The sequence below is a fragment of the Lepidochelys olivacea genome, assembly GCF_965140295.1.
Source record: "Lepidochelys olivacea isolate rLepOli2 genome assembly, chromosome: 7".
NCBI lineage: Eukaryota > Metazoa > Chordata > Testudines > Cheloniidae > Lepidochelys > Lepidochelys olivacea.
In genome coordinates this window covers 89,608,006-89,625,352 of record NC_140417.1, presented here as the reverse complement: position 1 = coordinate 89,625,352, position 17,347 = coordinate 89,608,006, and the positions used below count along the sequence as shown (strand labels likewise).

The 17,347-nt window shown below is 40.6% G+C and overlaps 1 protein-coding gene across 3 annotated transcripts in view; it reads left to right on the top strand.

Annotated features, from left to right (window-relative positions):
- The window catches only part of PRKG1 (protein kinase cGMP-dependent 1), an 892,904-nt gene that overhangs the window by 668,242 nt on the left and 207,315 nt on the right, over nucleotides 1-17,347 (top strand). For all 3 annotated transcript variants that reach the window (XM_084633959.1, XM_084633958.1, XM_084633960.1), the window contains exons 6-7: nucleotides 6,832-6,909; nucleotides 11,516-11,610. In XM_084633959.1, coding sequence (XP_084490085.1) covers nucleotides 6,832-6,909; nucleotides 11,516-11,610 — 173 coding nt within the window. The remainder of the gene's footprint in view (nucleotides 1-6,831; nucleotides 6,910-11,515; nucleotides 11,611-17,347) is intronic.

Below are 17,347 nucleotides of genomic sequence, written 5' to 3'. Positions count from 1 at the left end.
GCGAACGCACCCAAACACCCACACACAAATAAATAAAGGTAGTGTTAGGCTTCTGTTAGCTAGCTGCCCCAGTACTGGGGCAATCAACCGTAGGGAGTGAATCAAAATGTCCAGGTTTTAAAACTTGTGCATTGTGTGATATGGCTATCCCCTTGAATGATGGACACATGGGGTGTATTTTTTTGCCTAGGGGAGGGTCATATCCCCCACCCCACCCCATGTGTACAGTTTGTAAATATTTTTCAAAACACACACAGAAAGCCAGCAAGACATGTTTAAAACTGTTCCTGATGGAAAAGCCTGCGAGAGGAGCATCTGACTCTGAAGTTCTCCTAAGGCAGTGATTCTCAAACTTTTGTACTGGTGACCCCTTTCACATAGCAAGCCTCTGAGTGCGCCTCCCCCCCTTATAAATTAAAAACACGTTTTTATATATTTAACACCATTACAAATGCTGGAGGCAAAGCGTTGTTTGCGGTGGAGGCTGACAGCTCGCGACCCCCCCCCCTGTAATAACCTCGTGACCCCCTGAGGGGTCCCGACCCCCAGTTTGAGAACCCCTGTCTTAAGGGAAGAAGCTCCTGTTCCTTCTTCAAAACTTCACTTATTTCAGAGGCTTCAGACAAGGATTCTGGTTGTTGAAGGAACTTACTGGCAGTTGAGGTCGCTCTACCTTTTATACCCTCGGGACTGCTAGTATGGGGGTATGTAATGGCCTCAGTGGACACCATTGATTAAAAGACTCTGATTTCCTGTGCATGGGATGCAGGAGCTCAAAAAGCAGGGTCTACATGTGCACAACATCTTTAAGAGCCACAGTTACTTTACTAGAACCCTTCTAGTGTCCTCTGGGATAATCACACTTCTGCTTTAACTTCTTCTGTGTTGGGCTAAATTCTGCCATCCGTGTACTGCCTGCCCCTGGTATTACACTGAACTGTCAGACCAATTTCTGTGGCAAAACACACTAAGTTATGTAGCAGTGCTAATTTATTCTATTTCCATGAGATAACCTTCATCCCTATTGTCCCATGCTTACAAAAACACACATTCGTGGTTCTTGGTATGTAAAATTAGTCAATTATTATTTCAGCAATGACTAATTTCAACTTTTTGCTGTTTTCTTCAGATGACTTGCCTCCATGGGCCTCAGCCACCACATGGTTGTCTAGGCTGCCCAGCTAGGGAAGGGGAAGCTTGTAGCTAACTTCGGTGGCTCATCTCCCCAGCTATTTGGGCCTTGGCTACTGTACTGTTCTCCAGAGAACCAACCTTAACAGACTACATTTCTAATTTCTCCTGCTCCTTGGCTAAACTGGACTCCAGCGCTGACTCCCTCCTATCTAGCTCCCGGAAGTAGTGCGTCAAGTATACAGTGTAATCCAATTAACTTTCTCTGTGTGGAAAGAAGGGACATCATCTGCCTCCAGAGCACTATGGCCTCTTTCTCCTAGACTCTCTGTAGAGCACTCCGTGGCACTGGATTCCCTAGAGTTAGGAAGCGGCAGGCACATAGTAGGCTGGAGGCAGAGACTGAGTGTTCACACATTGCGTGGGAGAAGTGTTGCGTGAATGCATATGCTCTCTCTAGTTTGGCCTCAAAGAGATAATGTGGGAAAATACCTAAATCCTGGACTTGATCCTCCAAATCTTTAGTCAAACAAATAATGTTTGATCTCACAGGTAGTTCCATTTGTCACTGGGACTACTTCAGGAATAAAGGTTATTTGCAGAAATTGGCCCATGTTGTTAAAAAACAGTTTTTATGTATTTACTTCCTAAGTCCTGCTTGAATAACATTTTAAAATTCATTTTCTGATCAATGTGTGTCTTGGAGTCTTCTCCCTCCTAGGAGATATACCTTAATCACCTAAGTAACACTCAGGTTTCATAAAAATATACACAAGAGGGTGAATTAGCTCTCTTCACCCTGGGTGGCGCCCTCTGAAAAATACAATCATGGATATACTGCTACTGTGTGATCCAATTTTCTTGTGAAAGTGCAGAGTACTCTTTTCTGGAGTAAGGCAGGGTCTGGAAGTTGAACACTTCGGAATTCTAATCCTGACTGGTGATGACTCTATTTGTGGTCTTGGACAAGTCAGATAACCATTATGCTTCAATTTTCCAACCATAAAATGTGGATATTAATACTTATTTACATACCTCATACTGGTGTTTTGGGATTTTTACTTAATGTGTGTAATGGGCTTTGAAGATAAGAAAGAATTCTATAAATGCTGAATGTTTGTTTATTTTTAAAGGCCCCCTTTCCAAATAGACTCTGTAAAATTTTTACTAGAGAAGACCCGTTAAAAATTAGGTCCTTTAGTGCAAGTGTAGACAAATAACAATCCCAGCAGAAATGTAAGTTGGCTATGTCTCTTATCTGCTTAGCTCGTGACTAGGACATAACAACCTCATTAAACCTGCTTGTTCGCCTTCCTCCTTTTTATTTCAGTTTTTTTAATTCAGATTTCATTGCTTCTACATCTGTTACCATTAAAACTTTCAGAACTTTATTTTCATACTCTTTCATTCAGAATATTGTTTCTATACTGTCTGTGGGTTGGTTTTTCACATATGAACCAGCTATAAAAAATGTTTTGTTGGTTAATTCAAGTCATGTTGAATAATACTCCCATATACATGTTGAGCAAATATTACCATCTTTAACTTGCCTGACAAACAAGAAAGGCGAGGAAGATTGTTATTAGTTCTATTCTTTTATATAGCATTATGGGGAGCATGGCACTTTGCACAGATTCTTGCACCAAGGAGCATATAGTCAAAATAAATGGAAACAGTAAAATTAAAAAGATGAAGCATGAGAATGAGCAGAGTTGATTAATGATAGGAAGTGGGAAATTCTGAGAAAGAGTTAGCGGATTCTTGGGTAGTGTAGTGTGAAAAAGACATGGAGTCAAGCGTGAGAGGAGAAGACTAAAGAAATTACAGGGAGAGCATATGTCTGGAGAGATAGAAACAAAGGATGAGATTAAGCAGCATGAATGCTATGTAGAAGCCTAAGGTGGTAAACAACAAGACTGAAACTGATTTGGAAAGATATAGGAGGCCAGTGAATGATGGAATTCAGTGAGGAGTCAATGATCAGGATGCAAAGAGAGCTACAGTGTTTTGGATGCCCTAGAGACTGAAGTGCTTTGAAGGTTGCAAAAAAAAGATGATATAGTAAAGAAGGCAAGAGACAGTTATGTTTCAGCAGATGAGAGGGAGAGTAAGGGAGATTTTAGAGAGCCTGAAGAGACAGGATTTGGAGAAAGCCTGAATGTGGGGGGTAATTAATAGGGAGGAGTCAAATATGACAACTAGCTTGTGAGTCTTGATAATGGGGAGGTTGATGCAGAGGCAGTGTGTCCTGGTGAATAGAGCACAGGATTAGGACTCAGAAGTTCTGGGATCTATGTCCAGCTCTGCCACTGGCCTGCTGGGTGACCCTGGACAATTCACGTCACTGCCTTGTGCTTCAGTTTCCCCATCTGTAAAATGGGGATAATGATATTGACCTCTTTTCTAGAGCATTTTGAAATCTATGGATGAAAACATTTTTCAGAGGTTGTTGTTGTTGTTATGTTATTTATTTTGTTTATTAAAAAGGAGTGAAACAAAAGAGCTTGGGAGGAAAGTTTAAGTTTAGCTTTTGTCATATTGAGTTTAAGATGTTTGTCAGACTTCTAAAATGAACTATGATGCACTCAGAATGGCAAGAAAATATTGGACAAATGACAGAGAGCATAGAAATAGTGAGATTTGTTGACAATGAGGGGATAAGAGAGGGAGCAAGGGGGGATAGGAGTTTGAAGGTATATGATCAATAGACAGCTGAAGGATTGGAGGCAGATAGGAAGATCAGAATAAATAGGAAACATTAGGATTAAATGCAATTGTTTAGTACCCTCTGTGGTACGAGAATGTCACCTAAGCATTGCTCAGCAGAGAGATATTTCTTTGAGGCAGGTAAAAGTCTCTTTTAGAAAAAATCAATCTGCTTACATGTTTAGATGTCCTGTGATTATTTATCCCAGTCACCTTTCACCACCACCTTTCAAAGGCTGAGGAAATATCACATCTCTCTTGGTACTTTTGTTTGTCTTTCTGTCCACAGATTTTAACAGGGATCCAGTGCACCAGTTGCATTGTGAAGATTAACTTCCCATCCAGAAGTTCTGGAAACTTTCTGCCCAGCATTTTCAGTGACTAGTGATATTCCTCAATTTTTGGGTGCCTCTCTTGAGGCACCATGAAAGCATTAGATTTTCAGAGAATAGTGCTCAGCACTTTATAAAATTGGCCCCTTCAAGGGTTTCAGGTTGTTCACGCAAAACTTTATGAACTCAAAATCCCTATCATCAAGCTGTGTCAGGGACCGGAAGCTCCTAAGTTTGTTCTTGCAGAGTTTCAGGGATTCCACTTGAACATTGTGGCTCTTCCAACTTTGCCACATGGGGGGCAAGAAGGGAGTTCTGCTCCCAAATCCAGAGGCTCATGAGAGACTCACCAGAAGCCAGGGCCTTCTGCACAGCAGCCAGAGTAATATTTCCATGGAGTTTCCCTTCCTGAAGAGTCATGAGAATTATTCAGCATTGGTGACTCACCATAAATTAATGTCTCTTTGATTATATTTTTTCTTTAGATTGTAACGGATATTCAGAAACTGGAGTTACCTTCTGATGCTAACATTTTCAGTTTTCTCTAACATTTTTGTCATGATCAATCAATGCAAACATTGTACAAACCTCTGTAGACTCAAACTAATTGCTTTTTAGGAATAAAATATCTTTGTCAATTGAATTATTGTTTAATTAGACATGAATACTTGCCTCTCCTACCACAGAGCTATTTTACTTTATATTTATTTGCTCCTAAATCAAGTGCTTCCACAACAAAGATTTTTTTTAGCTATATTCAGTATTTTACATGAATCCTAAAATATCTTTTCATTGTAGAGTGTTGTTACCTGAGTTCAAGGGAGACCAAAAAGACTGAGAGTGAAAATGATAGATCAACAAACTGATTTGGAAAAAATAAGGATAGTTCCAAACCTCAGCCCATTTTGAAGGTTCAGATTAGTTCAAATGAATTCCTTCATTCTGAGTCAAGGTCTTTTCCACCTATACTTCTGCTGATATACTACTTTGAGAACACAGCAGATTTGTCAGTCTTTGCTGGGCCTTGCTGCAGTCTTCAAATAACACGTTCACTAGAACTTAGTATTTCAAAGGTTCATATTGCTATCTGGGGGAGCACAAGAGGTCTGAATACAGTAATCATTACTGCATTAAGAACATAAGAATGGCCACACTGGGTCAGACCAACGGTCCATCCAGCCCAGTATCCAGTCTGCCGACAGTGGCCAATGCCAGGTGCCCCAGAGGGCATGAACCTAACAGGTAATGATCAAGTGATCTCTCCCCTGCCATCCATCTCCACCCTCTGACAAACAGAGGCTAGGGACACCATTCCTTACCCATCCTGGCTAATAACCATTAATGGACTTAACCTCCATGAATTTATCTAGTTCTCTTTTAAACCCTGTTATAGTCCTAGCCTTCACAACCTCCTCAGGCAAGGAATTCCACAGGTTGACGGGTGCTGTGTGAAGAAGAACTTCCTTTTATTTGTTTTAAACCTGCTGCCCATTACTTTCATTTGGTGGCCCCTAGTTCTTATGTTATGGGAACAAGTAAATAACTTTTCCTTATTCACTTTCTTCACACCTGTCATGATTTTATGACAGGTTTCAGAGTAGCAGCCGTGTTAGTCTGTATTTGCAAAAAGAAAAGGAGTACTTGTGGCACCTTAGAGACCAACCAATTTATTTGAGCATAAGCTTTTGTGAGCTACAGCTCACTTCATCGGAGCTGTAGCTCACGAAAGCTTATGCTCAAATAAATTGGTTAGTCTCTAAGGTGCCACAAGTACTCCTTTTCTTTTCATGATTTTATATACCTCTATCATATCCCCCCTTAGTCTCCTCTTTTCCAAGCTGAAAAGTCCTAGGCTCATTCACCACAAAAGCCTGATAAGGCCACCACCATTTATTTAACCTGTGGGAAATCTAGGTCAAAATTTTAGGTGGGATGCTTTAAGTTGACTTACCTCTGCATTTGCCTGTTATTGATCTGCTGACACCCAACACCTTTGAAAATCATACCAGTTATTTAGAAGCCTAAATATGGATTTAAGGACTTAGCTTGGAACATTTTATTTTTTTTGTCTAAATTCACCAAAATTACATTGATTGGTGTAATACAAGGAATTTCATCTAGCCCATTTTTCGACACTCACTCTGACTGGATAGGACAGAATATTATCAGTTAATTTTAATATAAACCAGGGGAACAAATCAAGACTAATAATAAAACTTATTTTAAGTAAAAATAACTCCTAAATAAAGCCACTGATAACAGGAGTATAAAATAAGATGAACACCACAAACATAAATGAAAATATTTGGAAAAGGACCACTGTTACAAGCAGTTTATTACCATAGTTTTGGTTTGTACTGGATGCTCTTCAGAAAAATTCCTATGTCTTGTTCCATTAGGATACATGGATTGAGGACTGAGGATAAGGCATCCAGACAAAAGCTGGCACTAACAAAATAATAAGAAAAATGGACAAGACAAAATGATTTATTTTTCACTGTTATATTTCTTGACATAGGGTAATTCTTAACTCGTGACAGATGACAGGCTTGGATAAAACTCATTCAGGCTTACTGCCTCCCTAAGAGTTATCTTGTGAAACTGCTGGACTACAAACTGAGTGACAGCCTGATTCCTTTTGTTCTTGTTAATTTTTCCACAGACGCATTATGAAAATGGAGAGTACATTATCAGGCAAGGGGCTCGAGGGGACACTTTCTTTATAATCAGCAAAGGAAAGGTAAGTTGTTGTCACCCCTTTCAAAGCAAATGTCACGTACAATGATGGTGTAACTCTGGGAATGCAGTGTCAATCAATCCTTTTCTTGCAGGGCCACAAATGTTAGAACATTTCACATTTAATTAAACTTCTTGGCACAGTGTCAGTTGGGGAGAAAAAATCCACACACACCCCAAAGGCAGATCTCACACACTGTTTTACACGTACTCACAATGAACACTTTTTGGTTCATGAAAAAAGTTGTTAAGCCACCTTGGTTGCATGACTAGCAATATCAAGACTTTATTTACAGCATTTCTAGTATAGACATCATCTAAGACTGCCAACATGGGTGCCAGTTATGTTGGTAGGTCTTGTAACATGGATATATGCCTTCTAGGAATGAGACATAACAACTACTCTTGAGTTTCGTTTAGTCAGTGCAAAGTTGGGCTAGATGTGATCCAGAAATACATATTTTAATCCCTTGCTCTAAATATAATAATTATTATTTATTATTTGTATTGCTGTAGCACCTATATGTATATACCATAGATGGATAGAACAAATAAACACTGACTGAACACTTATTTTTTTGTTAAGATTTAAATCATGGGGACCCACAGAACTGCTAAGCTGTCTTTCTGAACTAAAATAAAATATATTGTACCATATTTCTATTGAAATTTCTAAAATTTGGTGCCTTCTTTGATGCCTTAGCCTCTACTCAGCAAGTTACAAGGGGGGAAATGCTTTAAACCTCTTAGTTTTCTTTCACAATCTTGGTAGCTTTAGACAATCCTTTTTTGACAGTCGCAAATTCCATTTTATTTGGTGTTAAGCTTGGCAAACACATTGCTCCTTACCACAGCAGGATGCAGATGTTCAAGGGAAGGCACTGCAATTTCCCGCTGCAGAGAATACATACTGAAACACAGATAAAACTAAACAAAAGGGGACAGATAAATTGGTGGGGTCAATCCCAACCTTCTTTTTACCGTTCTTATATTTACACAAAGTCACAGGTTAATACAGGCAATTTATTATGAAAGGCAACAAAAAAGCCCAGATATTGGGGAAGAAAAGAGAGAGTAGTTTAGTTAGTTCTGACATGACTGCCACACATACAGGGGTGTCTTCTGAGAGAGCGTGTGACATTGCAAGCTCACAAGTACTGAAGCTAGTACTCTGTCTTGCTCACATTCCCTCTGTCTCTGTAACCCATATTTATCAAACAGCTGAAGTCAAATGTTCACTAGAGGGAAAAAAAGCTGTGTGTATTTTCCATGTGAATAAGTCAATCATTGGCAGGTTTTCTAAATGGAGTACATTATGGGGTGTGCATTTATTATGAAGCCTCAGAAAGTTCCTTTATGTTATCCTCCCCCTCCTTCTCCTGTACTCCTCCCCCTTCCCACCCCATCCCTGTATCTTTCATAATACTCTCAAGCTTTTCCAGCTTCTTCTGATCAGGAGTAACTGATCCCATCATAATCTTTTCCTTACCTCTCTGAAGAAGGAAAACCATGACACAAATGATCCCCACATGAACATTCCTTTCCAGACACACTGGCCTTATCTGTATCCTCCTCTACTCGAAACAGGTTGCACCCTGTCCTCTGTACTCAGAAGAGTCCCCAGATCCCTGATTGGCAGATTCACCAGTCAGTGTGCAAAATAGACTGATATTTCTGTGCACCCAATTGTCATGGTCTGCCACTAACAGCAATGCCACAATGTTATGGTGGATATCTACATGGGGTCTAAATGTTTTTTTGGCAGACTCCCTTTTCCCTTTATTGCTTATTCCCATGTTGACTGTGAGAGCTGATGGGCAGCCAAGGCAGTTGAAATAAAACAGTGCTTGCTGAAATTTGCCTCAGGCCCTTGACCAGAGACTTGAGATGGAGGCTGTTACAGGGATTCCCACTGTGCCCTATTTAACTATTAGTGTGCACATCCACCTCACTACTACAGATTTCCAGAGAGGACTGTGGTGAAAGGTGATGGATGGCGAAACTGGAGATCAGTAAATTTAATAAATGCCTTTGGCAAGTATATGAAATCTCTGCTTTATATGGGAATGGTGCCATGACAACAACACAGCACAGGCCTGAGTTCCCAGGACTCACCGCCAGAGCCCTGGCACTCAAACAGTTAAATAAGATGGATTATAGTATATGACCATACCTTGCACAGACATGGCCACCCAACATCCCAAACTGAACCCTGGGTCAGACAGTTAAATAAATCAAACAAGGATCTGACTGCAGCCCACGTGCCTGGGCATGTACATGCTGCATGCAATTAATTGGTTTGAATATTTAGAAGACCATTAGTTATAAAGCTGTTTCCAATTTCTGATATTCATATAGCTCAGTGTGTCCAGCAGTGATATCTTGGGCAAAACCTGACAGAACTGAACAAGAAAGGTCCTAAAAATTCCTTAATCCTGGCAGCGTAGCTCCTCTCACAAATTACTCCTTTGGTCTCCCAGGGTATATCTACACTGCAATTAGAAACCTGCGACCGGCCCATGCTAGCGGACTCTGGTTTGCTGGGCTTGGGATAAGGGGCTGCTTAATTGCAATGTAGATGTCTAGGCTCAGGCTGAAGCCCTGCTGCTGGGATCCTGCAAGGTGAATAAATTGTTTACTACCAATAGTTTGCACTCTTCTGCTCACCACATGCTGATAGTCTGGCACCGTTCAGTGCTCAGTCAGTAGAGTGAAATCATGTGCCATGCTGTGCTGTAGTATGCCATTTTTCCTGTAAAAATCAATGTCACAAATGTAATAGGGTGCATTATTGGTGCCATATTATCTGGTGATTAATGTGTATCATCACTTTAAACTGTGATCCCTTGGCATTTCTTTTCTAGGACACACAGAGGATCACAGAGCTAAAATGTATTAAGTCTTTCTTTACTTAGTTTTTTTCCATCTGCTACAAACAGTTTTATCCAATCTGTTACGCTTTCCCTACCCTCATCTGATCTTTGATAACTCACTGCAAAACTTTATTGTAGGCTGAGTGCTCATTAATGACTCAAAACTACTATGTTGAGCACCCATAACAAGAGACAGTAGACGGTAGAGGAAATGGGTTTTTTTTAGGTTTTCACAACAAAATTAAACTAGAAAGCTTTCCATATCCCCCATATCAGAACTAAATTAAACTGTTTGAAATCCCAGAATGCTTTGTGAATTTGCATATGCAGAACCTGAGATTTTCACAAAATGCAAGTGGGATTTGCAAATTTGATCTAAGGGTGAAATGTTGCCATTTTCCTCTGCCCACTAAATTTCTTGCACTGGATGTTGCACCTGGCCCAGCATCCTCTCTCAATCTGACCATTTTAAAACATTCAGAGTTCACCCTTGTTAAGTCTAGGTTCAAAGAAAAGAATTGCCTCTCATATGAGGGTCATATACATCCCAGATCTACCTATCACCTTTTCAAGGGGTTTCTGAATCTTTGGTGGACTAATGGAGTGTGCTGTATTATCCTTAATACTAGTGGTATATCCAGAAAGGATTTGCCTTGCAGTAGTTGCTAGGAGTTTACCAATTTGTCATGGAGACACAACAAGCTACAAGGAAATCAGGGTTTCTTATTATCTTAATGCAAAGTAGAATGGTCTTCAGAAGAGCAATTAGAAGATATTAGAAGAAAAATTAAAAAGAATTAGCACCTCCAGTGCTGGAACTCCATCTCCTATGGATATGAAGACCTCCAACCATTGTGTATTGCCCATATATATTTTTTTAATCTGTGCCTACATCAGGCTCACACTATGCATCATTTTTCAGTTGCGTTGGAAATCCACTTTTCATCTGCAAAACCTGCTTTACTTTTTCACAGCAAAAAAATGTCAAGGCACAGCTGCAGACTGCCACTTTTCATTCATTAAATTGGCAAAGGTGGTTAAAGGCTGTTAAGCCACATTTGCAGTTTTTAATTTTATTATATTGCTTTTTATTTTCGTTTTTTAAATCAAAAATACATGGAAGTTCTTTATTTCTGCTCCAGCTAGCATTTGGGGTCCATGACTGTGTCCTTTCATTGCATTCAATGATTCAAAGAGGAAGGGTTTTCATTCTGTAATGTTCTCTCTTCATTTCAGCTTGTAGACTGGTTTCCTGATTAGTGAATGGTGCAGAACAGAATAACCTAGAACTCTGTAAAAAGAAGCCCACATAATAAGTCCATCTTGTAATATAAAAGATTTGGACCTCCAGTTCTAGAGCTGACTCCATACAAACAGACCCCTGTGCTCACACAGTCAATTGCCAGATTGGGGCCTCAAACGCAAAAATAAATGAGAGGGCACGATTCATATTAGTATTTTCAAAAATAATACATACCCCAATAAAAAGTAATTATACATTTCCATGAATGGCCTAAGAGGCTTGTTTGGGGAACTGGCCATAGTAGTACGCTTGATTACATAGATCTAAAATGGTGATTGGCAAGGCTCTAAGGAAGTTCAGGATACAGGAATTATCAAGTTAACCAGATAGGAACCTGAATCGGTTATTAATTGAAAATGCCATCAGATGACTCATACATTCCCAAATGAGTAGGTTTTATTAATAAAACATTTTGGTTTTTTTCTTTTCCACAGGTAAATGTTACTCGTGAAGATTCACCCAGTGAAGAGCCAATCTTTCTCCGCACTTTAGGGAAAGGAGATTGGTTTGGAGAAAAAGCACTTCAGGGGTAAGTACTACAAATTATATAGCTGTTCAACTGTGATTCACTGCAGATAGGGATTCTGGAATAGCTTATTGGGGTCTTGCAGCTAGAAGATAGAACTGAATTCTAAGCAATCTTGCTGAGTCATCGTCCTGGAGGCACTGATAACCAGTCTGTAGTGAAGGTTTGTTGCATTGGAATTTGGCCTTAACTTGGTATTAAAATCCCTGTTTTGTACTTAAATGTCTGAATGTAGACCTCAATTTGGGTCTGATAAGCTTTTCTTATTTTTAAAATTTTCCACCTTGTGGTATGTTTCATGTGTTGGGTGAGCACATAACAGCAGACTGCATGTAAAGTGGTGGTGTGCACACTTGAGCAACTTAGACTGTTTTTAATGAAGTGTTTTGTTTGGGAGTTATAACTATGCTTGGAGGGAACTTAAAGGTGTAAATAACAGTCCACCATACATGTTATATGTCCACCATATAATACTTAGTCCTGTCATGAGTACAGGGGACTGGACTAGATGACCTCTTGAGGTCCTTTCCAGTCCTATGATTCTATGTTAATATTAAATAGGAGTATAGAAGTGTAATACTCTGTATACACTGTAATAGAAGTGTAATATTTCTTCAATGGTGTACTAAAGGTACATAGGGAAGGCAATGTAGAGACTTTTTATAGGTTTAGATGTACAGTAGAACATTCAGGGATATAGTTGCATGACTCCTATTAATGTTAGTGGGCACCATACAGTTAAATCTCCCATTCTTAAAATTTACCTCTGCCTATAAGCTCTATGGCAACCTTTCCTTTTCTTTCTCATATTGTAACCTCCACATTCAGTCATTTACAAACCAGTCTTCGTCAAAAGAGCCCAAGAACCCTTTTAGCCAAATTTTGTGGCACTTCTGACATCTAGAGAGAACTGGCCAACATTATTACCCATCTCAAGTGTCCAAAACTCATGAGTCAGAGGCAGGCCCACCAAAACCACGAGATCAACTTAAAAACCATGAGCTTTTTTAAATAATAAATTTGAGGTTATTTTAATTTGCCTTCTGATTTTCTAACCTTTACGGTTTACTTGAGCAATATATCCAAGCTTTTCTCTGTAGCCATGAGAGCTAGAAACTTTTTTTTTTTTATGAAAACTGAAATTCTCAGAAAACCACATGACTCCAGGAGCTTGGGTTTCAAGAAAAACCCCAAATATCATAAAACTTGCAAGAAAATTTTGAGAGTTGGCAACTCTGGGCCAAATAAGTCTGGAAACAAACAGGTCTGAGAAATAGAAGAAGGCTCATAACGCACCTTCTCAAACAACTTCTAATAATACAACTACTCCAGAGTTTAGGTTCTTATTTTTTAATAACGAATTTTTTAAAAAAAATTCAAATACAGTTGTGTTTGTTAGCTGCCTTAGACTAAAATGAATTAATTCACAATAGGTATTTAAACAATTTGTATATTTTAAAATATTCAATATAAAATGGCTTTTATCTTCTGAAATTAACCTGAAATCTTGCTATAATTGGTATTGTATTTTCAATGTATAGAGGTAGGATAATACCCAGATGCTTTTTGAATGAAAGTGTACATATCTGAGATACTGCAGGCTCAGTTTACTAGTAAACTCAGTAATGCTGTAGGTAGACTTAAATTTGATAGTTTGGAAGTATATCTGCAGCTAGATAAATAACTGACAAATGTATGTGTGTGTGTATATATATATATATATATATATATATACATATATATATAAATGTTTAGACGTCACTGTTGTTTACTGCAGGATGTGTCTATATGCTTCTATTAAATGTTTGTGAATATGAGTTTAATATAGATAGATATAGACAAGCGGTACATGTTTTCTTTTGATATTTTCTTTGTACCTAGTTAACAGCTAAAGATAATTTTTCAAAGCTTTCTTTGGAATTTTTAGTCATGTGACACCCATTGACTTCAATTGGAATTGTTCAACAATAACTTCATCCAATGCTGTGAAAATTTACCCCACAGTGATAATGTGTTAAAAATAAAAACTGAGCTTCATGTGTAATTTCATATGCATTTTATCCAGTTACAATTAATAGCAATAGGGAGTATTTTACTATTTCAGCAATGCTGAATAGTTGCAGTCTTCATTATGCATACTGCTGCACAGAAGGAATTTGGATAACAAGTATTTTGTATGATACGTTGGAAATACTTACGCTGACGTACAAGTCCTGTGATAACATGCATTATCCTATTTTTCTAGCCAGTACACCACACATTTCATTTTACACTATCCCAGTCACAATAACAGAAACAAAACAAGTCACAAAATTACCACAGCCATATTTTTTACAGTAATAGTTAAACTTCCCAACACATTTGCCTTTCAGTTTCCTGTCTAATTCAGTCTGAGATGACAATATATACTGTAGGACTAGAAATAGTCACTGTACATTATTTTTTGCTGTATTTCATAGTTAAACTAATTTTTGACAATTTTTTAATATTGATTATTTCTAGCAACAGGCAGGTGGCAGGACTCATCTACATAGTCCAGCAGGGAGCATGAAAATAATGTAATGTAAACATCTATTGCACCTAAACAGCCCTATAGTAGCTTATCCATTCTGTTGTGCTCTTTCTGTACCATACCAATGGAGAATAACATCAGCAGCTGAATTCTAGCATTTTCCAAAAATGTGAGATACAAGGGATTCTAATCTGTAGTGCAGATACACTAATGCAGTGGTTCTCAACCTTTTGGGGCTCAGGACCCGTTTGTAAATGTTTATGGCCCGTCACAACTCAGTAAATAGTCTTGGGGTGGAGGCCATGGGGCAGAACTGTAACTAGGCATTTTAGCTCCGGGGGTGAGCAATCATATTTTGTGCCCGCCACCAGAGGTGACATGGGGGGAGGGGCCCCCAATTTTTTAGTTGTCCCACCCCTCCAACCCAGACAGCCTGGGTGGCCTGCTGAGGTTCATCAGAGGGTGGAGGTGGTGCTCCTCTACCAAGCCCCACCTCCTAGCATCACCTGCCTGAGCCACCCAAGCTCTTGTGCTGTGAGGCTGGCTGGGCTTGGCTCTCCACTCCGGGCATTGCAAACTCCAGGGTTGCAGCGCCATTCACCCCTGCCTTCCTTGCTGAACCAAATTTGTGTAAGTGGAGTTGTGACCTGACTCATGAGGTTGCAGTGCCACTCACTCAAATTTGGCCTAACAGACTCCAAACCTGAGTGGTGCTGGGACCCTGGAGGTTGCAGGGAGGCAAGCCCAGCCAGGCCTTTGGGACAGGAGCCACCTGTGACCCTTTGAAACATTCTGGTGACCCAATTTTGGGACCCAACCCTCTGGTTGAGAACCTCTGCACTATTGTACCCCTTTCAGAAATCCAGTGTCAGTGTTTCTAGAATATGGTGTTCATTAAACCCATCTTCCTTGTTCCCCCTCTTTCCTTTCCTCCTGAAAGCTTCAAAATGTTATCTCACTGAAGCTCTCAGCTCTTATTGACTAAGGATCCCAACAGTCACTTCCAGACTCTCATATGCCATATGGCAATGTAAAGCCTGCCAGGTCATTAATAACCATTGATAACTGCTACAGAACCTTGGCAGTACATTTTTATAATTCTCAACAGATTGAACAAATATCATTATTCCATAAGCTATATGAGTACAGTGTAACAGCCTATTACAATTAACACCTGTGAATCAAATGTACTCTTTCTTTTTGCTTTTTAATTCTGTAAATTAACTGTGGCTCCTAAATTAGGGATTTTCAACTACTTTTGACATTATTAGCATATTTTTATGCTGCTTTTCTTTGGAACTTGCCAAATAATGCCCCTTAAAATATACAGCTTCATCCTTTAATTTTCCATGTATTTTTTTTAAAAGGGGTTGGCAGTCAATGGAAGGATAGAGTAACAGTGAAGGAAAGAAAACTTTCCTTAATTTTAACACTCCAGTGAAATCATGTAAAAAGAAGTATTTTTTCCATTTAAATCTTTCATGTGGATGGAGGGAGAATTGTGAGGAGCTGCCCTTCTTCTGGGTAGATGAGGAAGGACGTGGTACTTGATTTGTTTAGCCAGGCATTTTGAGCCTGACAGACTTTCCCCATTCCTGAAATTTCCTATGTTGTGAATTTTAGTTAAAGTTTCAGTATTGCCAACTTGCATTATTTTTAATGTAAGTCTCACAATATCTGAATGTTTCTATTATTTATCTATTTATTTGTATTACTGTAGTGCCAAGGAGGCCTAGTCATGGACCAGGTGTTGGATCATGCTAGGTGTTGTACAAAGACAGGAAAAAAAGGCAGAACAAAAAGACAGACTCTGCCTCAAGTTGCTAACAAGTATAAGACCAGAGACAACAGATGGAGGTGTACAAGTAAACACCGTAATACTATTGGTCAACGTGATAGGCAGTGATCTCTGCACACCAACCAGACTAAACATTGTTAAGCTTTTGTACGCATCACAGTAAAGGAGCGTGTTAAAGAGGGATTTCAAGATAGACGATGAGGTAACTTTGCATATGGGGAGTGCCTCCCAACTGTGTTGGGCAGCCTGGGAGAAAGCATGAAGTTGTTTGTTTGAAAATTTAACAAGTAGGCAGTGGAGACTGGCATCATGGGTTAAATGGAGGTGGACATAAAAATCTTGATAGGGAATGAGAGATGATAGATAGGGTAGGGATTGACTTTGAAAGGCCTTGAAAGTCAAACAAGCATCTAAAGTTTGATGTGATCGAGAAGGGTGAGCCAGTGGAGGGATTGAAACAAGGGTGTAATCACAGACAGTGGGTGAACCCCCGCTTTGGGGAGGCAAGCCACTGGACATGCCCCATCCCCCTGAGGCCCCATCCCCTGCATGCTGGAGCCCCAAACCCCCCATAACAGAAGGAGCCCTGAGGGCCCCCCCGCAACTGTAAGAGTCCCGGCCTGCCTACCCCAGCCAGACTGGGCTGTCCCCGCTCCCAAAGCATCGGTCTGGTCTTAGCCACACTGGGCTGAGCCACCACAACCCTGCCAGGCCGGCAATGCTAGGCTGAGCCACTGGGCCAGCCGGGGCCACGCCGGGCCCCTGAGCCGTTGGCCACGCTGAGTGCCAGGCTGAGCCGTCGCCGCCTGGCCTCCGGCCACACTGGGCTAAGCCGCGGCCATGCTGGGCTGAGCTGCTGCTCCCCACCCCAGCCACATCAGGCTGAGCTGCTGGGCCGCCCCCGGCCATGCCGCCCCCCTCCCTGAGCTGCTGGCCAGGCTGAGCCCCCAGTCCCACCAAGCACTGGGCCGGGCTGCTCCTAGCCAGCCCCAGCACACGGAGCCACCTCACTCCCCCGCCAGTCCCTCCCGCCCACTGCTGGCTCACCGTGTTCCTTCCTCACTCCCCTGCCCCCGCAGAGGAGGGACCCGGCAAGCAGTGGCAGGCAGGCAGAAGCAGCAGCAGCAGACGATGGGGGCCTTGGGAAGGGACAGGGGCATGGCCACTGCGGATCTGATATCCGGCAGCGTGTCGGTGGCAGCTGCACCAGGGAAGGCTTAGCCTTCACTGGCATATTATACCTGCCGTCCATGGGTGTGATATCGTCAAAGTAACAGGATAGGAAAATGATCTTTGCAGCAACATTCTAAGTGGATATGAGTGGGAGGAAATTGCATTTGTCAAGGCCAGAGAGCAGGAGGTTGCAGTAATTGAGACACAGGCTAATGAGTGCTTAAATGAGAGTTTTAGCTGTGTAGATGGATAAGAAA